Source organism: Hyperolius riggenbachi, chromosome 10 (genome assembly GCF_040937935.1).
Source record: "Hyperolius riggenbachi isolate aHypRig1 chromosome 10, aHypRig1.pri, whole genome shotgun sequence".
In the NCBI taxonomy this organism is placed as follows: Eukaryota; Metazoa; Chordata; class Amphibia; order Anura; family Hyperoliidae; genus Hyperolius; species Hyperolius riggenbachi.
In genome coordinates, this window is record NC_090655.1 from 226,205,483 (window position 1) to 226,230,014 (window position 24,532).

Below are 24,532 nucleotides of genomic sequence, written 5' to 3' on the forward strand. Positions count from 1 at the left end.
TGAACCACTTATCTTTATTACATTTATGACTGCATGGCGGTACAAAGCATGCTATCCGCACGCTTCTTGCCCTCATGCAAGGCCTGGGTTGTTGTGTCTCACAAAGCGTGGCCTTCTCCTCCTGCGCCTGCTCCTGTTCCATCACGTCTGCTGCTGCTGGGTTAGCGTTGCCGCGTGGTCCCTGTTTATTGAACCACTTATCTTTATTACATTTATGACTGCATGGCGGTACAAAGCATGCTATCCGCACGCTTCTTGCCCTCATGCAAGGCCGGGGTTGTTGTGTCTCACAAAGCGTGGCCTTCTTCTCCTCCTGCGCCACCCTCCTCCTGTTCCATCACGTGTGCTGCTGCTGGGTTAGCGTTACCGGTCCCTTTTCCTGGAACCTCTTATATGTATTACATTTATGACTGCATGCCGACAAAAAACATGTTACCTGTGCAAAGAAAACAGACATTTCCCGCATTTAAAAGACAGTTTTCCCTTTGAAACTTTAAAATCGATTTTCTCAAAAACTATAAGCTCTTTTTGCTAATTTTTTTTTCCTCTTGTACCCACTCCCAAGGTGCACATACCCTGTAAATTTGGGGTATGTAGCATGTAAGGAGGCTTTACAAACCACAAAAGTTCGGGTCCCCATTGACTTCCATTATGTTCGGAGTTCGGGTCGAACACCCGAACATCGCGGCCATGTTCGGCCTGTTCGGCCCGAACCCGAACATCTAGATGTTCGCCCAACACTACCCTCACCTAGGGTCAACCTTCCGTGCTCCCCCTCCAAAATTGCAGCCAGCAGCGGCAGAGAGCGGGAATCACTTACCGAGAGAAGAGCTCTGTGTGCCGCTGCTGGTCTGGTCTCCTGCATTGCATTGTCCAATTACGCTCTCACAGGAAGTACTGCGAGAGCGTGATTGGACAGTGCAGAATACCAGACCAGCGGCATACAGAGCTATCGCTCTCAGTAAGCCGTTCCGCTGGCTGGCTGAAATTCTGGAGGTGGGGGGGAGTGCGCAAGGGGGGGGGGCCCTAGGTGAGGGAGGGGAGGCTTCCTCCCCTCCCTGCCACTCTGTGCCCACTTTCCCACCTTCCTGCGCTGTGCCCCCCTCTATTCTCTTAGGAGGTCCCGCGCACCTGCCGATCCTGCAGAAATCCTGGGGATGAATGGCTGTAGACAGCCTCTGCAATCTGTATTGCATAAACTAGAAACACGAAAATTGTTTGCTAAAACAAGAATTTTCGGCAAACAGTGTCATTAACAAAATGGCTGCTGGGGAATCCCCGTTCCCCGGAGGCCACCTCAGAGTGTCAGAATACGCGTTATTTCACATGAATGGGTGGGTCCAGGGGATTAGGGCACCTCCTGCTCTGGTCACCTGGACCCACCATCTATGTGAAAAATCACTGGTTTCGCCACTCTAGTGTGGCCTCCAGCGATCGGGGTTTTCCCAGTGGCCATTTTGATTGCATCACTGTTTGCCGAAATTTCTTGTTTTAAAGGCAAAATTTTCGTGTTCTCAGCCTCTGCTATACAGATGCAGAGGCTGACTGTGACCATTCAGTGGTGGGAGTTCGTCAGTGTGGGAGGGTGGTGAGATGTCCTAAGAGGATACTGGCGTGGGACCACTCCTGAGGTTACTGGCGTGAGATTATCCCAAGGTAAGTATCCCTGGTTAATTTAGAACAATAAAGGACTTTTTTCGTTGTCGTGTTTTTATTTCTTTTTTTAACTCTGCTGAAATGGGTAAGGGGTACCGTGTACCCCTATACTCATTTCTCCTGGGGAGGGGGCGGCTTCCGGGGTCCGCTTGTTAAAGGGGAACCCCGGATGGCACCATGAACCCCCCCAGGACGTCGGCGGCCCCCACCTCCTCCTGGGGCACCGGAGGTGGGGAAGAGCCCCTTGTCCATGGATTGGACAAGGGCTCTGGGGGAGAGGGGGAGGTTGGCCGCCCCTCTCCTCCAGAGCCCCCCCATAGCATGGACCATGCGGGCTGGTATAGCTCAGGGTGCGAAGCCCCACGTGGCCGGGGCTCCGCATTCTGGCTATCCCAGCCTGCATGGGGGACAAGGGGTTAAGGAGGCTTGGGAGGGGGGACCCCATGCTGTCTGTTTTCATGAAATGTATACAATATGTATACAGAACTCGGAATGCAGTAACCTGCTCTGCAGCAGTGTCATTTTACACAGTTTAAAAATCAGTTTTCCTATGAAACTTTAAAATCGTTTATTTCAAAAACTATAAGCTCTTTTCACAAATTTTTTTTTTTTACCATGTTCCTACTCATCTGCTTAATATACATGCCAAATTTGGTGATGATAGCATGTAAGGGGGCTTCACAATTCACCACGGAATTTAGCACAATTGACTTCAATGTAAACACGAATTCGGTACTCGGAATTGCAGAATTTTCGAGTTTCGAGTGCTTACTCGGAACTGCCAAATTCCGATGGCAAACTCGAAATTCGGAATCCGAGAGCTCAGCCCTAGCTGCCATATTTACTTCCTTTAAAACAATACCAGTTGCCTGGCAGCCCTGCTGATCTATTTGGCTGTGGTAGTGTCTGAATCACACCAGCAACAAGCATGCAGCTAATCTTGACAGATCTGACAATAATGTCAGAAACACCTGGGACCTGATTCACAAAGCGGTGCTAACAGTTAGCACGCTGGTGAAAAGCCCTTTATCATGCCTAAACTCAGTTTAGGCATGATAAGTTTAGGTGTGATAAGTTTAGGTGTGATAAGTTTAGGCATGATAAGTTTAAGCACCAACTGCGTTAGCACCGCAGTGCACAGCTGATCAAACGTTTTGCGCTAGCAAAGTCTGGTGCACTTTGCATAGAGTTTAATGGCGCTGCTTTGCGTGCGGGACTTTGCACGCTATCTACACTTATCTAAACTTATCATGCCTAAACTTATCACACCTAAACTTATCACGCCTAAACTGGCTTTTCACCAGTGTGGTGCAATGGTTATCACGCCTAAAGTCTCTAACTGGGTTAGCAACGCTTTGTGAATCGAGCCCCTGATCTGCTGCATGCTTGTTCAGGGGCTATGGCTAAATGTATTAGAGGCAGAGGATCAGCTGGATATCCAGACAACTAGTATTGCTTAAAAGGAAATAAATATGGCAGCCTCCATATCCCTCTCTCTTAAAAAGATCCATGGGAAACAAATATAGATTGTGTTGTATATACAATAAATGTAGTGTACCTTAGGGCAGTTAGATTTAAAGACTTTTAGTGAGTCATACATAAACTTGGTGTAGTGTTTTTAGTGACAGGTTTGCTTTACGTATGTCAGGAGTACAGTAGCTCCATGGTAGTAATCATGGAGTACAATGCAAGTTGTGGCAACGTTGTGATTTGTGATTGCGGATGTGAGGTGGATGGGAGAGAGGAGAGAATAGTTTGAGATGAGAGCCACAGAGGCACTGGAAACAGGTATTGTGGTGTTTATGCTGCATGTCTGCTGCAGAGGCGTATCTAGGCAATATAGCGCCCATGGCAAACATTGAGATTGCGCCCCCCCCCAAGTAGTCACATGCCTCCAGATAATCAAGTAGTCACTGCCTCCAATTACATTTTTAATTAGTAGTTTTTATTAAGAAGTTACACACCTCCAGATGCAATAATTCAGTAACCAGGTGCCTCACAATAAGCATTACAGTCAGGGGCATCAAGATCAAATAATTAGGTAGCCAAGTGCGGCAAAAGTTAGATTGTAAGCTCCTCTTGCACAGCCAGCCCGATCCCCTCCTCCCCACACAAGGTATACCTGCACCCCTGTAACAGAATTAGCAAATGCATTGCAGAGGACAAATGATTCCGATGATAAATCACAACTAAATGATATCCCTGTGATGGTAAATTAGATGAGACAACAGAGTCTAACAGCATCTAATTCTGGATATCCTGCTACTGTAACATCATCACTTCACTAATGCCAAACATTGCTTCATACAAGAGTCCCAGAAATCAGCCTCCTGTGATGTAAAGAAAACCAGCCTATATTGAGCAGAATAATAAAACGTGATTCTGTAATATTATACATTGTTATTATACCACCAAAAGTGTGGATGGAATCACATAAGCAAATTACAATGATAGCAAGAGGCCCTGTAGTGACATGTAACAGAGTGCAGTAAAGAGGCCCTGTAGTGACATATAGCAGAATGCAGTAAAGAGGCCCTGTAGTGACATATAGCAGAATGCTGTAAAGAGGCCCTATAGTGACATGTAGCAGAGTGCAGTAAAGAGACCCTGTGGTGACAAATAGCAGAATGCAGTAAAGAGGCCCTGTGGTGACATATAGCAGAGTGCAGTAAAAAAGGCCCTGTAGTGACATATAGCAGAATGCAGTAAATAGGCCCTGTAGTGACATATAGCAGAATGCAGTAAAGAGGCCCTGTAGTGACATATAGCAGAATGCAGTAAAGAGGCCCTGTAGTGACATATAGCAGAATGCAGTAAAGAGGCCCTGTAGTGACATGTAGCAGAGTGCAGTAAAGAGGCCCTGTAGTGACATATAGCAGAATGCAGTAAAGAGGCCCTGTAGTGACATATAGCAGAGTGCAGTAAAGAGACCCTGTAGTGACATGTAGCAGAGTGCAGTAAAGAGGCCCTGTAGTGACATATAGCAGAATGTAGTAAAGATGCCCTGTAGTGACATATAGCAGAAAGCAGTAAAAAGGGCCCTGTAGTGACATATAGCAGAATGCAGTAAAGAGGCCCTGTAGTGACATATAGGAGAATGCAGTAAAGAGGCCCTGTAGTGACATGTAGCAGAGTGCAGTAAAGAGGCCCTGTAGTGACATATAGCAGAAAGCAGTAAAAAGGGCCCTGTAGTGACATATAGCAGAAAGCAGTAAAAAGGGCCCTGTAGTGACATATAGCAGAATGCAGTAAAGAGGCCCTGTAGTGACATGTAGCAGAATGCAGTAAATAGGCCCTGTAGTGACATATAGGAGAATGCAGTAAAGAGGCCCTGTAGTGACATGTAGCAGAGTGCAGTAAAGAGGCCCTGTAGTGACATATAGCAAAAAGCAGTAAAAAGGGCCCTGTAGTGACATATAGGAGAATGCAGTAAAGAGGCCCTGTAGTGACATGTAGCAGAGTGCAGTAAAGAGGCCCTGTAGTGACATATAGCAGAAAGCAGTAAAAAGGGCCCTGTAGTGACATATAGCAGAAAGCAGTAAAAAGGGCCCTGTAGTGACATATAGCAGAATGCAGTAAAGAGGTCCTGTGGTGACATATAGCAGAATGCAGTAAAGAGGCCCTGTAGTGACATATAGTAGAATGCAGTAAAGAGGCCCTGTAGTGACATATAGTAGAATGCAGTAAAGAGGTCCTGTAGTGACATATAGTAGAATGCAGTAAAGATGTCCTGTGGTGACATATAGCAGAGTGCAGTAAAGAGGTCCTGTGGTGACATATAGCAGAATGCAGTAAAGAGGTCCTGTGGTGACATATAGCAGAATGCAGTAAAGAGGTCCTGTGGTGACATATAGCAGAATGCAGTAAAGAGGTCCTGTAGTGACATATAGCAGAATGCAGTAAAGAGGTCCTGTGGTGACATATAGCAGAATGCAGTAAAGAGGCACTGTAGTGACATATAGCAGAATGCAGTAAAGAGGCCCTGTAGTGACATGTAGCACAATGCAGTAAAGAGGCCCTTGTAGTGACATATAGCAGAATGCAGTAAAGAGGTCCTGTGGTGACATATAGCAGAATGCAGTAAAGAGGCCCTGTATTGACATATAGCAGAATGCAGTAAAGAGGCCTTGTGGTGACATATAGCAGAAAGAAGTAAAGAGGCCCTGAGACTTGCAAAAGGAGGAGGGATGAAGTGCTCACCTCTACCACATTCCCGGCTCTCTGTTCCTGGACCGGAGTTAGATTTTCGCCACCTCCGCATCTTGTGCCTCCCTCCCATGGTAGATGCCTCCGGTCTTCCGCGCCCCCGCCCGCCGGCTCTCTGTCCCTGCTGTCAGTCAGACTTTAGTTTAGTAGCAAGAGGCGAGACAGAGAGGGCGCACACTTCCCGCCCGGTGCGCTTCAAATGCAGGAAGTAGTTGATGACGTCACTTCCGCATGTGACGCGACGGGTGTATGGAGTGCGCCCTCTCTGTCTCGCCTCTTGCCGCTAAACTAAAGTCTGAAAGCAGGGACAGAGAGCCGGCGGGTGGGGGCGCGGGAGACCGGAGGGATCTAGCATGGATGGGAGGGAGGGCTGGGAAGCACAAGATGCGAAAGTGGCGAATAGCATATCCCCCATGGAAAGGAACGAGGGGGGGGGGGGGCGCGGGGGACCGGAGGCATAGTGATAGTGGAAAGAGCGGCAAGGATGCGTAGGTGGCAGGCAGCATGGGGGCAGGCATGGCGCCCATGGTGTGCTGGCGCCCATGGCACTAGCCATGCCTGCACCCCTCTAGATCCGCCACTGGTCTGCTGCTTGTAGTGTCCAGTGATGTGAATCAGTGCGGTATGGGGGAGGTAGTGGGGGATGGTAGAGATTTACTGTGGGATAGTTTATATGTGTAGAGTGCAGCATTCCAGCCATGACACCCTCTGTTTTCCAAGTAGGGATGATAAACAGCAGATTTCGCTGGCTGAATACCCATCACAGAGACTGCGCAAGATGGATTGGGGGATACACGACGGTAAACAATCTCACCCCGTTCCACCTTCTGCAGTCGGGTACCATGGGAACAAACGAGGGGCACGAGCGTGACATTGAGCAATAAGCGGTAATAAGCGCGGCGTGGGGGATCAGTGACCATCGGAATGACCATTCAAGATTCTTCAAGACAGTCGTTCAAAGCGAACGATTATCGTAAATAATTGCCATTGTTGTACATCGTTTAATTAACTTTCGTTAGACCATGTTGAGATATGTCACAGAACAAAATAATTCATCGGGCAAAATCGTTTGTGAAAATCGCTTAGTGGGTATGGGCCTGTAGGCTTCCAACTTTCGCATCAATATTACACAATTTTGAATTCTGACTTGCAGATATTGCCTCACATTTTTCGCATTCATATCCCTCACACATACTCAGTAAGCAGTTTTCACATAAATAGGGAAGACTTCTGAGCGTGTGCGAAGGGACATGAGTGGAAATATTTTAAGCGCTAGGCAAAATTGTAACCTACTATAAACTTATTTTCCAAAAATTCTCACTAACACTATTTAGCCTTATGATAAGTTGGCAAAATATTCCCAATAAATAACTTTTTTTTGCGGTTTAACAGTGCAGGCTTGGAGTCGGTGAAAGTTTGAATTTTGTGCGAAATTTTGGAATTCCGTATATTATACATTCAACAATTCTGACAATTCTTAATTAGAAGGTAACACAATTCATTTCATATTGGGTGAAGGAACGCTGTGTTTTAGGGTAGTAGTATATGGCAGGAATGGCCATAAGGTCACATTTAAAGTGAGGAACTCTAGTAGAAATAATGTAATAAAAAAGTGCTTTATTTTTATAATAATTATGTATAAATTATTTAATCTGTGTTTGCCCATTGTAAAATCTTTCCTCTCCCTGATATACATTTATCATATGGTGACGTTTTTACTGCTGGCAGATGATGTCAGTGGAAGTAGCTGCTGCTTGCTTTTTTGGCAGTTGGAAACAGCTGTTATTTCCCACTATGCAACAAGGCTCCCACAGTGTGATGTCAGAACCATGGTCCTGACATCACACTGTGGGAGGGGTTTCACCACAATATCAGCCATACAGAGCCCCCTGATGATCACTTTGAGAAAAGGTAAACATTTCATATGGAAAAGGGAGTATCAGCTACTGATTGGGATGAAGTTCAATTCTTGGTTACGGTTTCTCTTTAAGGGTGAATGTTATTTTGGCGCTGGGAACATCGGCGCAGGGCAAGCCGAATTACTTCTCTCCCTGCTGCCCCTAAACTCCCCGGCAGTGTTATATACTATTCCCCCTCCGAGTAGTAGCAACCGGAGGGAGATGTAATTTGGGGTCTGGCACCCGCTGGAGCCCCGAATTACTGTTATGCAGGGAATGCAGTATAGCATTGCTGCTATGACAGCGCCAGCTATGGCGCTTGGCGCTGAAATGAACTGCTCTGATATTTAATGTTGCAGTTTTTGGGCTTGTCAAATTTCTTCATTGCTGTGCAGCGTGTGGAGTGAGACTCCTGCTGATCCTTTTCTCGTTTTGTTGTGCATTTTTTCAGTGCTAATTTGCAGTAGTGCTGGGAATAAAGGTACACATGATAAGATGAGTACCCATGACCAGATGGATTAGGGCTCTCCGCCAACAAACAATCGTTCCCTGATCCATCTGGCCCATCTACTTGGGTTTCTATAGATCCATTTATGGTTAGATGGAGGTGTAGGGGGGATATCATCTCATATCATATCATCATGGAAGCAATCGTAAAAAAACTGAAGAAAAAGGGTAAACTGGCACCAGTATGCAGCAGGGAAAGGTTTTCCACACTTGGGCTTACCTGTAGTATGCTCCTTATTCAAACAAGTTGCAGCACAAAAACGAGGAGAATGCCGGGCACAGCTGGGTAGACACAGTGGTGGAGAGCAGTGGAGGAGAAAGACCTGACAGCTGTTTTGCAAGGATTAATCTTGCTTTGTCATGTACATGCTTTTGCCTCTGAGGAAGCGAAACAGTAGTTAGGCCTTTCTCCCCACTGCTCTCCAACATTGTGTCTACCCAGCCACAATAAAGGGCTTTCATGTCACTGTGCCCGGCTTTCTCCTCATTCATGGAAGCAATAGTGCATTGCTAAGGGCCAAGGAAGGAAGTGTCATAGGGACATTGGTGGCAAGGGTGGGGACAGACATATAGAGCCGCTGCACCTAGACATTACTAGGAAATTCTGCCTGCGCAGGAGCTCTCTGTTGGCTGCATCCATCACTCCCCCTAATCTCTTGTACTAATAGAGTCAGAGATTACTACAGTTGCCAGATCTGAATATCGATAACAGACAACTGGTAACAGACAGGTCCTCTTTCAATCACTCTGATGAATGAGTATTTTACAGTATGGTTATCAGTCTCCACCATGCTGGGTGTGTGCAACATGTAATATATCCCCATCTTAATAAAGCCCGGAATGCTACACCCCAGATAATGGTCAGTTTTATTATCCTTCTATAGAGTCTACAGAGAGAAGCTTCCTGTATAGATCACGTGACCCCATCAGTGAGGATGGAGGAGGACAGGAGTCACATGACTGGGAACTTACTAAACCTCACCCTGGAGATCATTCACCTGCTAACTGGAGAGGTGAGGAGGATTCTGGGAGAGTCCCGTGGCATCATTCTTATCTCATTTGATAAAACACATACCTGACTGGAGGAGATTCTGGGAATGCACTTAGTAATTGTTGTTGTTGTATACTTTTTACACAGGATTATGATGTAGTGAAGAGGACATCTGATAAGCTACTCCATGGCCTATCCCCCATCACTCTGCCTCCATCTAACTGCCTGACACCTGAGAAAAACATTAAGAAGGAGATTCTGAAAATCATCCACAAGATGACTGAGCTGCTGACAGGAGAGGTGAGCAGTGCTGGGAATTATGGGACATTACCCAATAACACAAGGGATAAGTGACTGTATCATTGTGTGTGTGATAAGTTCCTATAAGGTGTCAGGATGCCACTGTATATCTCTCCCTGCAGGAGTGGCAGTATCTAGAAGGACACAAGTACTTCTACAAGGAGGTCATGATGGAGAATCGGCTGCCTCACACATCACCAGGTAAAATGAGACTTTCAGGTTTTGTAAAGGAGAGAGCAGTACAGAGGGACTACTTAGGTCCCCTATTATCTGATAACACATATAAACAATGTATGTAGTCAGTATGTGTTTTCTGCAGATGGATCCCTTAAAAGAACCACACCAGAGAGATGTACGGGTCCTCCTTCCTCCCGGGATTCTTCTAAGGAAGATCCCACCATCCCCCACCATTATCAGGTAAGTGATGCTGAGGATCTAAAATTCAAATGCAACACCAAACTGTATGAGATTTTTGCATTCGTTGTGGTGTCAGTTCATTAGTGTGCCCGTTACAGAGGAGCTGTCAACCATACTAGCTCAGAAAAAAACAGCACACACACACACACATATATATATATATATATATATATATATATATATATATATATATATATATATATATATATATATATATATAAATACTGACTACTTGCATAACATATGTATTGCACTGTCCATGTTTTGATTTTAGTGATTTTTCTACAGTAAAAAAAGGGAAAATCCTTCTTAGCATTTCCCATTTTAACTGTGGCTATTTTGAAGCCAATCCTGATGTAATTTCCTCCCTTACTCTCCCCTGCCTGATTGTGTATGCATAGCCCGCCCTTCACTATAGAGGGTGCATTGTCTCAGCATAAGAAATATTGGCCAATCAGAGAGGAACAGAGGTGTGGGAGGGGAAAACGGGAGGGAAAGAGGCTTCAGCCAATCAGGCTGCATTAGTTAAGTCTGAGGTTAAAGTAGAGAAGCAAAAAAGGACAACCCAGCATGCCCTGCAACTTCCTTTGTGTGTACCAAATTTTGGGGTTGATTCACTAAACCGTTCTATTTCATGAGTGTACGGCGTAATGCTGTGTGCGCTATCGGTATAATGCCACAAGTGCTATCAGCAAGTACGGTAGAGCGCCTGTACTTTAAATAGTGTGTAGTTTAATAGTGTATGCTTTAGCCACTTGCCGACTGCGTCACGCCAATGGGCATGAATGTGGCAGCCCCAGGACCGCCTAACGCCGATCGGCTTAAGGTCCTTGGGGCGTGGTTTGCAGGAGATAGCACACGCCGGTGCGCGTGCATCCCTGCTTGGATGGTGGAGCTCCGCTTTCAGTCTCCCAACGGCGAGCTAGGAGACTGTTAGACGGCTAAACAGACGTCTATTAACATAGTACAGCGCTGCGATCTAAGGCAGCGCTGTACTGGGGACATAGGTTAAAGCCTATGACAGCCGATCATGGCTGGCGGGGGGAGGGAGGGAATAAAAAAATAAGAAAAAAATTGTCACATTTATTTAGAAAATAATAAAATAAATGTTTGCAAAAAAAAACAAAAACATTGGGGGAGCGATCAGACCCCACCAACAGAGAGCTCTGTTGGTGGGGAGAAAAGGGGGGGCGGGATCACTTGTGCTGAGTTGTGTGGCCCTGCAGGGAGGCCTTAAAGCTGCAGTGGTCAATTTAGAGAAAAATGGCCTGGTCTTTAGGGGAGTTTAACACTGCGGTCCTCAAGTGGTTAAAAACATAGCAAAGTTAGCATTCATTACCTAACATGCACTCATCCACCCAAACCTCAAACGGTTCCATCACTGAAGGAAAATATAAACAAAAATATATTTTAAAAAATTAACATTTGTCCAGGACTATTCATACTTTTTAAATGTCATTAGTACAAATTTATGTGATCAAGCACATTCGAGCATCTGTAAGGGGACAGCACCATATAAATACATGTTCCCTATGGAGGGGGGGGAACCTGGGGTGCAGGAGGAGGGAGAGGCGACTTAGGGTCCAGCAGTGCAGGTGCCCCTGCAGAGCTCAGGGGCCCTGGACCAATTGTCCCCTTTACCTCTATGGCAGCTTCAGCACACACTGTGTCCCAGCTTCACAGTGTGCCCAGCAGTGTGCTGCAGCTTCACAGTACACACACATTACACAGCACACAACACAAGTCACACTGCACAGTATCCACATGTTACAATGCATACAGTGATATACAATTAATACAAGTTATGGTTGCTTGGCATTGTACATATGGTCAACACAATATAATTACTACACAGAGGCCAAAAACAGCTGAAAATTATAATGGACACATACAAATAAATAACACTTACTTGCCCGGTCTCAAACTATTCTGAAGCAAGTGCTGTTGAGCAAAGCTTATACAGGCAAACAGCTGACAAATGTTAACATCACGCGCATAAACTTCTATGCGCTTAAAGTAATGAGTGCTACCAGTTTAAAGCGCGTAAAGTTTTATGCGCACAGTAATGAGTGTAATTCATGTAGGGCTATAGCATTATTCAATAGCATGTTTAGTGAATCAACCCCTTTGTGTGTACCAAATAAGAGTCAGGTAAACTGGGGAATGATCATTTATCAACAAGAAAATAGTGATTTTAACTTTTGGATTGCCCGATTAGCATCCTTATTACTTGTTTAACAGATAAAAATAATTGATTTTTGATTTTATGTCAGACAGTTACGCTTTAAAATGAACCTGTGACCACACCCTGTGAGGTAAACCAAGCTTGTGGAAACAGTACACATGATGTCATCCTATGACTGCTCTATGTCCAGTTTCAATGTAACTTCTCCTAGCTCTGAAAATTGCCTTGTTTCTTATGCGTATGGAGTGAGACTTAAGCCTTGTACACACATATGAGGCATGTCGGCTATCGGGAATTGGTACTGTCACTCTGACGACACTGCAGGGCCAACACTGTACAGACACGTTGGTAGCCTACAGGCTAATGACTTATTATGTTGCTATACAGGGAAGGGGGAGGGGGGAGAGGGCCGATGGAGCGGCATGGGAGTGATTCCCTCATCCATTGCTCAGCCACATCGATATGCCAGGTGGATCGCTGACTGAGAGAGGTCGGGGGCTGCTATACACAAACTGGATTCTTGGCAGATGAGATCGTTATTGCCCACCTCGGCCGACTTCTTTCTAGTGTATACAGGGCATAAGGCCTGAGTTTTAAATTGTGCCCACCCCTTCCTGTCTCAATAAGCCCATTTGCTGACTGTCACCACCTCTAGTCATGTGATACCGTGCAAATATTAATTAGAATATCTGCAGACCACAAACAAGAAAACTGATAGCAAGCAACTGATTGGTTGAAAGAGGCGCCCTGGTGGTTTATAAAAGCACTTAAAAGCAGTTTAAAATGTGACAAAATATTTTGAGGTGGCTTACCTCAAATAACGAAAATCTTTGATGAAGCAAAAGATTTTATTAATAGCACAGGCAACGCGTTTCACGGGTCTGAGCCCGCTTCCTCAGGCCAAATAACAGTGCCAAACTACAATGATATAGTCAGCATAAGAAGCCTGATAGCAAGCAAGTCCTTTATTATCAAACAAATGACCCAAATCAGCGCTTAGTCCTTATTACCACTCATTACCGTATATATTTATAAACATGTTCAACTTATTAAGGTAGTGTATGTAAGCTGTAGCTTATTTGATGTGATTTTTTTGGGATTTAGAGGGAAGAACTGATTCATGTTAAGGTTAAAGAAGAAGATGAGATGTATGAAAGGGGTGCCCAGCAGTCTATGGAGGAGGGTGAAATGATGAGTACAACTAAAGAGGAGGAGGAGGAGACAGTTGTGAAGGATGATCAGCAGTCAATCGAGGAGGAGGATATGGGGAGGACAATTGCAGAGGATGAAGAAGACACCAATGTGAAGGATGATCAGCAGCCTACAGAGGAGGGTGACACAAAAAGGATAATGAAGGAAGAAGAAAAGTATGGGAGGAGTGATCTGCAGTCTGTGGAGGAGAGTGACACAATGAGGATAATCAGAGAAGAGGAAGATACTCTAGATAGCAACAAGGGTAAGTAAATGTAGAACATGTTCACGTTTTCATATTACATCCATGTATGTGGCAGTAAGCTCTAATTGCGTTTCTGTGCATCCATGGCAACCATACATTAGAGTACAGACTACCTGTACTTCCCATCATCTCCTATTATTGATAAGCTGTAGAGCTAAGAGCCTTAGTTGCTCTATTTGGACATGGGAATTCATGAAACTTCCACCTGAAAGTTTCTTCTAGGAACACTGTGAAATAAATTAATTTATTATGCATATGAGTATGCAAAATTAACCTTTGGACACGTGAACTGAGAGGGCTATGGAGGCTGCCATATTTATCTCCTCTTAAATGATACCAGTTGCCTGGCTGTCCTGTTAATACTCAGCCTCTAATTCTATTAGCCATAGACCCTGAACAAGCATGCAGATCAGATGTTTCTGACAAAAATCGGACAAGATTAGCTGCATGCTTGTTTCAGGTGTGTGAATTAAACAGCACTGACGCCAGAATGATTAGCAGGAGTGCCAGCAACTGGCATTGTTTTAAAGGAAATAGGCTCCATATAGCTCTCACATCAGGTGTCCTTTAACCCTTGCAACATATAGAGGACTAAGGGGGCTGCTTTTTTTTAAAGAGAACCCGAGGTGGGGATCTTAGAATGCAATCTATACACAGAGGCTGGGTCTGGCTATAGTGCCCAGCCTCTGTTGCTATTTGGTAGCCAGCGCGGCTGTAATTTATGGGGGAGAGCGGAGCGCAGGGGGGACTTAGGGAGGATTCAAATAGCAACAGAGGCTGGGCACTATAGCCAGACCCAGCCTCTGTGTATAGATTTCGTTCTAAGATCCCCACCTCGGGTTCACTTTAAGCAGCACAAAAACCTTTTTTATGGAGAAATAATCTCCTTGTTTCATTGGACACCAACTAAGACAGAAAAAATAGAGCACCACATTATGTAAACCAAGATCCATGTCTATGGGCGAATATACTGATATGATACAAGACAAGCGTCCATTACACAACAAAAATGCCAATTAATCCAGCTCCAGATACAAATAACAATCTTTTAAATAATCTTTTAAATCACAATAAAACCAATTTAAACCATTGTACAGCAAATGGGTACATTGAGTGCGGGAATAATCACCAAGAATATTCCTGATACTGTTATATCTAATCCCTATTCAGGTGAAATAAATGCAGCATATACAGGAAATAAATGACAGACGCGGCGGCTACCAACGCCGCACAGTAGCGTGTCCGGGTGTAATAACCCACTGATAAATAACAGTATATGTGCTAAAATATCACACTGTGCACTCACCCTGGAGGATGGAAACCGCACACCGAGACCCAGATGCCGCGCCCACCTCACGCATATTGGACCCCTGTCCTTCTTTGGAGATATCTCCGACGAAGGACAGGGGTCCGTTACGCATGAGGTGGATGCGTATGGTTTATCAGTGGGTTATTACACCCGGACACGCTACTGTGCGGCGTTGGTAGCCGCCGTGTCTGTCATTTATTTCCTGTATATGCTGCATTTATTGCAATTGCTTCACCTAAATAGGGATTAGATATTATAGCATCAGGAATATTATTGGTGATTATTCCCGCACTCGATGTACCAATTTGCTGTACTATGCTTTTAATTAGTTTTATTGTGATTTCCTTAACCTTCCTGGTGGTAAGCCCGAGCTGAGCTCGGGCTATGCCGCGCAGGAGGATTTCTCAGGCCCTGCTGGGCCGATTTGCATAATTTTTTTTTTGCAACACGCAGGTAGCACTTTGCTAGCTGCGTGTGCATTCCGATCGCCGCCGCTCAGCGCTGATTCGCCGCCAAACGCCGCGCCCCCCCCAGACCCCGTGCGCTGCCTGGCCAATCAGTGCCAAGCAGCGCTGAGGGGTGGATCGGGACTCCCTTTGACGTCACGAAGTCCATGACGTCGGTGACGTCATCCCGCCCATCGTCATCCCGATTTCCTGATCAAAGATCGATCGAAGCGGGTGGGGGGATGCCGCTGCACAGCGGCTATCATGTAGCGAGCCCTAGGCTCGCTACATGATTTAACAAAACAAAAATTTAAAAAACGCTGCTGCGCTGCCCCCTGGCGGTTTCTAATAGACCGCCAGGAGGGTTAATAAAAGATTGTTATTTGTATCTGGAGCTGGATTAATTGGCATTTTTGTTTTGTCATGGACGCTTTTTTTTTGTATCATATCATTGGACACCAACGTCTTTTTGTTTTTCTGAGTTAAAGGACAACTGAAATGAGAGGGATAGTGAGGCTGCCATATTTTTTTCCTGTTTAAGCAATACCAGTTGCCTGACTGTCCTGTTGATCCTCTGTCTCTAATACTTTTTCGCCATAGCCCCTGAACATGCATGCAGCAGATCAGATGTTTCTGACATTATTGTCAGATCTGACAAGATTAGCTGCATGCATGTTTCTGGTGTTATTCAGACACCATTCAGAACTGAGATATAATGAGGTATAGACAGAACTGAGATGTAATGAGGTACAGCAATGAGGTATAGACAGAACTGAGATGTAATGAGGTACAGCAATGAGGTATAGATAGAACTGAGATGTAATGAGGTACAGCAATGAGGTATAGACAGAACTGAGATGTAATGAGGTACAGCAATGAGTTATAGACAGAACTGAGATGTAATGAGGTACAGCAATGAGGTGTAGACAGAACTGAGATGTAATGAGGTACAGCAATGAGGTATAGACAGAACTGAGATGTAACGAGGTACAGCAATGAGGTATAGACAGAACTGAGATGTAATGAGGTATAGCAATGAGGTATAGACAGAACTGAGATGTAATGAGGTACAGCAATGAGGTATAGACAGAACTGAGATGTAATGAGGTATAGCAGTGAGTTATATACAGCAATAGGGGTTGATTCATCAATCTATATCACGCAAGATATATTGAAGACTGCATGGTAAATGTTACGCGCGCTACCAGCAGCGTAGCGTGCACTCTTAAGGTTCGCTCGCGCCTTGTAAAATATGTGCACCGGTGCTGCACCGCGACCACGATACTTGACTAGCGCACCCGCTACTACGTTAATTGATGTAGCAGCAGCCGCGCTGGTCAAGTATCGCAGTGCTGCTGTAGAGCACATACTTTTTAAGGAGCGCACGCTGTGCTGCCAGCAGCATGCATAGCGTACATATGTAATATTATGAGGTACAGTAGTGACGTATAGACAGAACTTAGATATGAGGTACAGTAGTGAGGTATAGACAGAACTGAGATATGAGGTACAGCAGTGAGGTATAGACAGAACTAAGATATGAGGTACAGCAGTGAGGTATAGACAGAACTGAGATATGAGGTACAGCAGTAAGGTATAGACAGAACTAAGATATGAGGTACAGCAGTGAGGTATAGACAGAACTAAGATATGAGGTACAGTAGTGAGGTATAGACAAAACTGAGATATAATGAGGTACAGCGATGAGGTATAGACAGAACTGAAATATAATGAAGTACAGTAGTGAGGTATAGACAGTACTGAGATATGAGGTACAGCGATGAGGTATGGACAGAACTGAGATATGAGGTATAGACAGAACTGAGATATGAGGTACAGTGATGAGGTATAGACAGAACTGAGATATAATGAAGTACAGTAGTGAGGTATAGACAGAACTGAGATATGAGGTACAGCGATGAGGTATAGACAGAACTGAGATATGAGGTATAGACAGAACTGAGATATGAGGTACAGCAGTGAGGTATAGACAGAACTGAGATATAATGAGGTACAGTGATGAGGTATAGACAGAACTAAGATATGAGGTACAGCGATGAGGTATAGACAGAACTGAGATATAATGAGGTACAGCAGTGATGTATATTCACAAGTAAGACCGGCACCACTCGAGATGAATAGTATTTATAAGCTCTTTAACCAAACAAACATGGCTTCAGCAAGACAGACGCTGTTTTGGGCATAGCCCTTTCTCAAATTGCAACAGCCTAAATACAACACCACACATGTGTCTTGTTGTATTTAGGCTGTTGAAATTTGAGAAAGGGCTATGCCCGAAACAGCGTCTGTTTTGCTGAAGCCATGTTTGTTTGATTAACCCTCCTGGCGGTTTATTAAAAATCCGCCAGGGCGCAGCAAAGTCTTTTTTTTAATTAAGTCTCGCTACATGATAGCCCCTGCTCAGCGGCATCCCCCCAGCCCCTCCGATCGCCTCCGGCGATCGGAGATCAGGAGATCCCTTTCAAAGAACGGGATCTACCGGAGGGCTTCCCCCGTCGCCATGGCGACGGGCGGCATGACGTCACCGACGCCATGGACGTCGTGACGTCATTGGGAGTCCCTCACTACCCCTCAGCGCTGCCTGGCACTGATTGGCCAGGCAGCGCACGGGGTCTGGGGGGGGGGGGGGCGTCACGGCGAAGCGAGCGGTGGGTAATCGGCGGCGAGCGGCGGCGATCAGAGGGCACACGCAGCTAGCAAAGTGCTAGCTGCGTGCTGCAAAAAAAAAAAATTATAAAAATCGGCCCAGGGCCTGAGAAATCCTCCTGCGCGGCATAGCCCGTGCTGAGCACGGGCTTACCGCCAGGGAGGTTAAAGAGCTTATAAATACTATTCATCTCGAGTGGTGCCGGTCTTACTTGTGAATGGACTACTGCAGGTCTCTAATGGCACAGAGGCTTTGACCGTGGCACACTCGAAATTTATTTGATTGGTGGTGATCCTCCTGAAAGCTTGTGTTCTGGTCCAGCAGTGATGTATAGACAGAACTGAGATATAATGAGGTACAGCAGTGATGTATAGACAGGACTGAGATATACGGTAATTAGGTACAGATGTGAGGTATAGACAGAACTGAGATATAATGAGGTACAGCAGTGAGATACGAGCTACAAGGCAAAGAGAGGGATGAGGTAGATAGAAAGAAAATCAGTGTAATGAGGAAAGGGGTGCAGAGAGGGCTGGGATATCCTATATGAAGGGTTGAGGTATGATGAGGTATGAAAGCTCTTGGGTATAATGAGATGCAGGAGAGATTGCAGAATATTGAGGTACAACTACTGATGAAATACTATGTGCAGAGAGAGCCATTCCTGACAGGAAGAGATATGCACCACATTATCTCTTCCCCAACACTCCTGTCACACATGCCATAGCTCTGTGACATTACTCACTGCTAAAGCCACATACATGACTGCTGCCTGTCCACAGGAATAACTATTATTATTGTTCCCCCAACAGATGGACAGGATGTGGGGAACACATCTGGCAGGAAGAGTTGTGCACCCCATTATCTCTTCCCCAGCACTCCTGTCAGAGCTCTGTGCCATCAGTCACATACATGACTGCTGCTGGCACACAGGAGAATGCATGTTATATAACTGTTATTATTATTCCCCCAATAGATGGACAGGATGTGGGAAGCACCTCGGAGGGACGTCTTATCTCACCTCAAGATGATAATGCAGAAGATAATGGCGTCACACAATATTCTCCAGAAGGAAACCCCATTACTGGAAATACACATCACAGACTTTACCATGAGGGGACATCACCGGATCCCTCTAATGCTGAGGAATCTTCTGACGGATCATTTTCTGGTACCTCAAGTATCCAGCCAAGATCTCCCAGTGAAGATAGATCAAGAAATCTATCTAATCCAGAGGAATCTTCCTCCAGTAAAGCTTGTGAGGTTAGAGAGGAAGATGAGATATTTGCATGTTCAGAATGTGATAAAAAGTACAGGAAAAAGTCACGCCTTGTTTTGCATCAGAGGTGCCACACTGGCGTTCGTCCCTATTCATGCGAAGAGTGTGGGAAGACATTCTCAGAGAAAGGAGTCCTTGTCATACATCAGAGAGGTCACTTTGCTGAGCGTCGATTGCCATGTTCAGAGTGTGGGAAAACTTTTTCTGCCAAAGGGGCCCTTCGTACACATCAGAAAATCCACACAAACGAACGCCCTTTTACATGTTCAGAGTGTGGAAAAGGTTTCATTCAGAAAGGATCCCTCTCTAGACACCTGAGACATCACACGGGAGAGCGCCCGTTTTTTTGTTCACAGTGCGGCAAAAATTTCACCGAAATGGGAACTCTGCGAAAACATGAGCGAGTTCACACTGGAGAGCGTCCTTTTTCATGCACAGTGTGTGGGCAATCTTTCACTTTAAAATCCTACCTTATTAAACACCAGAGAATTCACAAAGCTTGATGTTCTGCTTTCATGGTCTGATGGGAGGAGTGGCCTCTCTGTTACATATGCATGAAATATGAGTCCATTTTTGTGTTAAGAGTGTGGGAAATGTTTCTTTGGGAAAGCAGTTTTTCTTGGATAACAGGAAATCTACAGTAACAAACCTGCCTCAGCTTGTTTTCAAGAAAAAACAACACAGCTTACAGAATGGTTGTGATAAAGGACGCCTGCTCATGTGATTCTACTAATCTGGTATATCTAATCGTGTGTAAAATGCCCCAAATGAATTGATGTGGGAGAAATAAAGGTAGCCATACATCTAACAATGATAGGCAGATTCGACCAACAGACAATCTCTCTCTGTAATTGAATCTGATTAGAGAGAGATCTGTTGGCTGCCCATACATCACAGGCCGATTCCCAATCAATCTCATGCGGAAATTGATCAGGAATCTGCCTTGTGGCGCCGCATCTGGCTGCCTCGTCGACCCCTAATGTATAATGTCCCCCCGGTGCAAGCTATACATTACCTGTCCATGGCCGCCGCTTGTCCTCTGTTGGCTCCGGACTTCCTCCGTTCTCCATACTTGTGCGCCATGTGGTTGCCAAGTAATGTGAGCGCGTGTGATGTCAGACGTCACACACACGCCCGAGTTCCTAGGCAAGCATGTGGGGCATGTGTGGCTATGGACAGGTAATGTATAGCTTGCATTGGGCACCGGGGGGGAACATTAGCCATTAGGGGGGGCATCAGGAGTCGTGTTTGTCGCTTGTCCCGATATCGCACGCAGTTACTGCTGCACACCCAATTGAGCAAGTCGGCCTATATCTTGCAGCATGTGAGATTGACTGATGCAACCAATTTGGGCTCAAAATTGGTCACATTGTCGGTCGGGCATGCACTTGGCAGCACCAATTTTCAGATCAAATAGTCGATTGGCCTCCAAATCACCTGATGTATGCAGGGCTGTGGAGTCGGAGTTGGAGTCGAGGAGTCAGAGTCAGAGCAATGTTGGGTACCTGGAGTTGGTGGTTTCATAAACTGAGGAGTCGGATTATTTTTGTACCAAATCCACAGCCCTGGTAAATAATAAAAGTGTGAAACAGCCGTCCAGCTGTCCATTACCTGCACCCACTGTTCCATTTGCACCCCCCTCGGAAACACCTAAAAAGAAACTGATGTAACTAACAACACTGTGAAGTATTGCACACAGACATTAAAAGCAAGCCTCTCTATGGTAGTGCCAGACTGTCTTTTCACTGGTTGCTTTAAACGCTAGTTCTCAAGATTGGCCCAAAGCACACACATGTGCTGTCTCCACCCCTCCTCCCCCTTTTTAATTGGAGCCTAGCATTAGTGAGAAAGACTAAGAGCTCGTTTCCATTGGCGTTTTGGATGCGAGGCGATAGCCGCATCATCTCGCATTCCCACCGCAGGTACTTCCGGTTGACGTCCGTACAATGCGGTGTCATGCGACTTCCCGTCGGCGGCTATGGGGAATTGGATGCATGCTGCGGAAAACTGCAGCATGCGATCCATAAATTCCCCCGTGTGCACCAGACTACTCTATTGACTTAAATTGGTTGCAGTTTCTGTATAGCAACGCGTGTAGTGGAAACGGGCCCTAATAACAGAGGCGCACATTATACATTGGCTTAAAAATTATTTTCTTACAGCTTAATCCAAAGGCCATTATTCCACACTGATCCTTCTTGAGCTGTCAATAGCTGATACTGTTAACCACACCTTACTCTTTCAGATACTTTCATCTGTAGGCATAAAGGGCCTTATTCTCTCCTGGATATCTTCCTATCTGGAAGTTCTTTCACTGTCTCTTACTCAGATCAATCCTCTTTTCCACATCCTTTGTCTGTGGGGGTACCTCAAGGCTCTGTCCTTGGCCCCCTCCTCTTTTCCATCTGCATGCACAGTCTTGGCAACTTAATCAACTAATATGGTTTTCAATGCCACTTATATGCTGATGATACACAACTGTATCTCTTTTTCCAACAAGCATACACTCTAACTTAGGCCATTTCCCCTTCAATCTCTGATCAAGTTGTACTCATCACTGGATAGCCTAAAAACACACTGCCTGTATGAATGCTGTACCTCTTGTTCCCCCATCCCTTTAGATTGTAAGCTTGCAAGAGCAGGGCTCTCTCACCCTTTTGTGTTTTGGAAATAGTTATTAATTTTGTAATCTGTTAAACATTTTAATCATCATGGTACTTTTGTCACTGTAATTACCCATTCTGTATTTTTTATGTGTCTATATTTGTGTACACCATTGTCTGCATTATTATGTATCCCATGTTTGTTTTTCTTACTTTGTACAGTGCCACGGAATATGTTGGTGCTTTATAAATCATTAATAATAATAAAAAATAGTAAAACTGTAGACAGAGGTTTGAACAAGGATAGCATTTTTTTGTGCTGGTATGTTGTTGATGGGAATTAACAAGAACAACAACATCAGAAAGCCCATCATGCTTTGCACAGCATCAGGGGAAAAATGCCCGGGCAGATTTCTTCTGTGCAGCTAAAAGTGAGGCTTGGGTAAGAAAAACAAAGCTCTGATGTTGTGAAACTGTTAAAGAAACACCAAGCCTTTTTAGTGCTGCTGAGTAGATTTATAGTCTGGAGGTTCACTTTAAATTGTACATGAGACACCAAAAAAATAAATAAAAATATTCATACCTGGGGCTTCCTCCAGCTGGTTACCTCGCCGTCCTCTTCTGCCTCCTGGATCCCCCAGAATTCAGTCCGGTAATCCCATCAGTCAGCGCAGGCCGGCATTGTGTGTTCCCCCATCGTGCAGAACTCTCCTGGCGCTGGGGAGGAAGAGGGGGGGGCACATGCAAGGCCTTGCACAGTACGCTCTGACTGACCAGATTACCGGAGTGGGAGGAGCACGATGAGGGGCCATGCAGCCTAAAGGGGGCTGGAGGAATCCCCAGGTATGTATAAAACTTTTTTTTTTCTGTTTCAGGTTTGCTTTAACTTGTGACAGTAATTTATGATCTCTCTATGTCAGCAAGAGTGAGTGTAATTAACCTTCTTAAAGAACACCTGAAGCGAGAGGGATATGGCCGCCATATTTATTTCCTTTTAACAAGTTAACGACCGCCTAACGGCGATAGGCGTCAGCAGGTCGAAGTGGTGTTACCACGGAGGGTGTCTCCATGAACAGCCTGTAAACGCGGGGAAGAAATCCTCGCTGTTTACATCATACGGCCGCAGCAGCGCAGTAAAGGAGATCGCCGATCCCCGGCCTCTGATTGGCCGGGGATCGCCGGCAACTAATAGGCTGAAGCCTATCAGAGGTGGTGCAGGACGGATGACCGTCCTGCGCCGCCCAGGGGAAGGAGGGTAGGGAGAGAAAGGCTACGAGGCTGCGAATCGCTACGGAGGGGGGCTTTGAGGAGTAACCCCCCTCCCGCTACCCACATAGTGCCGGCGGCGATCAGACCCCCCCCCCCCCCCAGCAGGACATCCCCCTAGTGGGGAAAAAAGGGGGAAAGTCTGGTTGCCCTGGCTGCCTGCTAATTTGTTCTGTGGGCTGGAGAGCCCATGCTGCACAGATCAGCGCAAAATCCCCTGGTCCTGGAGTGGTTAAACAACGCCATTTGCCTGGCTGTCCTGCTGATCCTCTGCCTCTTATACCTATAGCCATAGACCCTGAACAAGCATGCAGATTAGATGTTTGACTGTAGTCTGACTGGATTTGCTGGATGCTTGTTTCAGGTGTGTGATTCAGACACTACTGCAGCCAAAGAGATCAGCAGGACAGCCAGGTAATGGGTATCACTGAAGAGGAAATACATATGTCAGCCTCCATACATATCCCTCGCAGTTCAGGTGTCCCTGAAAACAGAAGGCATTTGTGATAATTCAGCTTTAGGTGAACATCTGTGGTTTCCCACGATGCAGTGCATGTCACGCTTCCCGTGAATATGCATTTGATCTCTTTATGCCCCTGAAGCCAGTCTGACATCCAGAACTGCTGGTGTATAGAAAAGCCTAGAGCTTGTAAAATTTGCAGAGCCACATCAACCCAAAGTGCAGACAGCCTGTTTCGTACTGTTGTTCCTCGTCAGTGCAGGTTAAGATGGCTCTATGGAATAGAGCTTTGACCAGTACATCAGAATAACCAAACAGCTCAGAGTAACCAAGCAGGTCGGGGTGACCCAAACCACTAGGAATGTATAGCAGGCTAAAAGAGACCGAAAAGCCCTCCTACTAAAAAGCAATGCTTGGGGTAATTTGCCTTCTTAAATCAGAAGGAAACTTGCAATATTTCAGCTTTAAGTGAACATTTGTGGTTACCCACAACGCATCACTACTGAATATGCAAATTATCTCTTTTTGCCCCCGTAAGCCAGGCTACATGTGGGGTTGATGTGGCTGTGAAAATGTAAAGCTTATAGGCTTGCTATACACCAGCGGTTTTGGATGCTAGCCTGGCTTACAGGGGCAAAAAGAGATAATTTTGCATATTCAGTAGTGGTGCATTGTGGGTAACCACAAATGTACACTTATAGCTGAATAGCAAGTTTCCTTCTGTTTTAAAGAGACTCCGTAACAAAAATTTCATCCGGTTTTCTTCCATCCTACAAGTTACAAAATCTATTCTAATGTGTTTTGGCTTACTGCAGCACGTTCTACTATCACCATCTCTGTAATAAATCAACTTATCTCTCTCCTGTCAGACTTGTCGACCTGTGT

General features: G+C 45.4%; 1 protein-coding gene across 1 annotated transcript in view; it reads left to right on the forward strand.

Moving 5' to 3' along the window:
- LOC137534661 (zinc finger protein 3-like) overlaps positions 1-22,140 on the forward strand; it is a 45,637-nt gene extending 23,497 nt beyond the window's left edge. The window contains exons 2-7 of the mRNA XM_068256274.1: positions 9,152-9,280; positions 9,406-9,558; positions 9,681-9,759; positions 9,878-9,975; positions 13,265-13,616; positions 19,016-22,140. Of these exons, the coding sequence (XP_068112375.1) occupies positions 9,203-9,280; positions 9,406-9,558; positions 9,681-9,759; positions 9,878-9,975; positions 13,265-13,616; positions 19,016-19,821 (1,566 nt within the window). The 5' untranslated portion in view covers positions 9,152-9,202 and the 3' untranslated portion in view covers positions 19,822-22,140. The remainder of the gene's footprint in view (positions 1-9,151; positions 9,281-9,405; positions 9,559-9,680; positions 9,760-9,877; positions 9,976-13,264; positions 13,617-19,015) is intronic.
- The last annotated feature ends 2,392 nt before the right edge of the window (positions 22,141-24,532 follow it).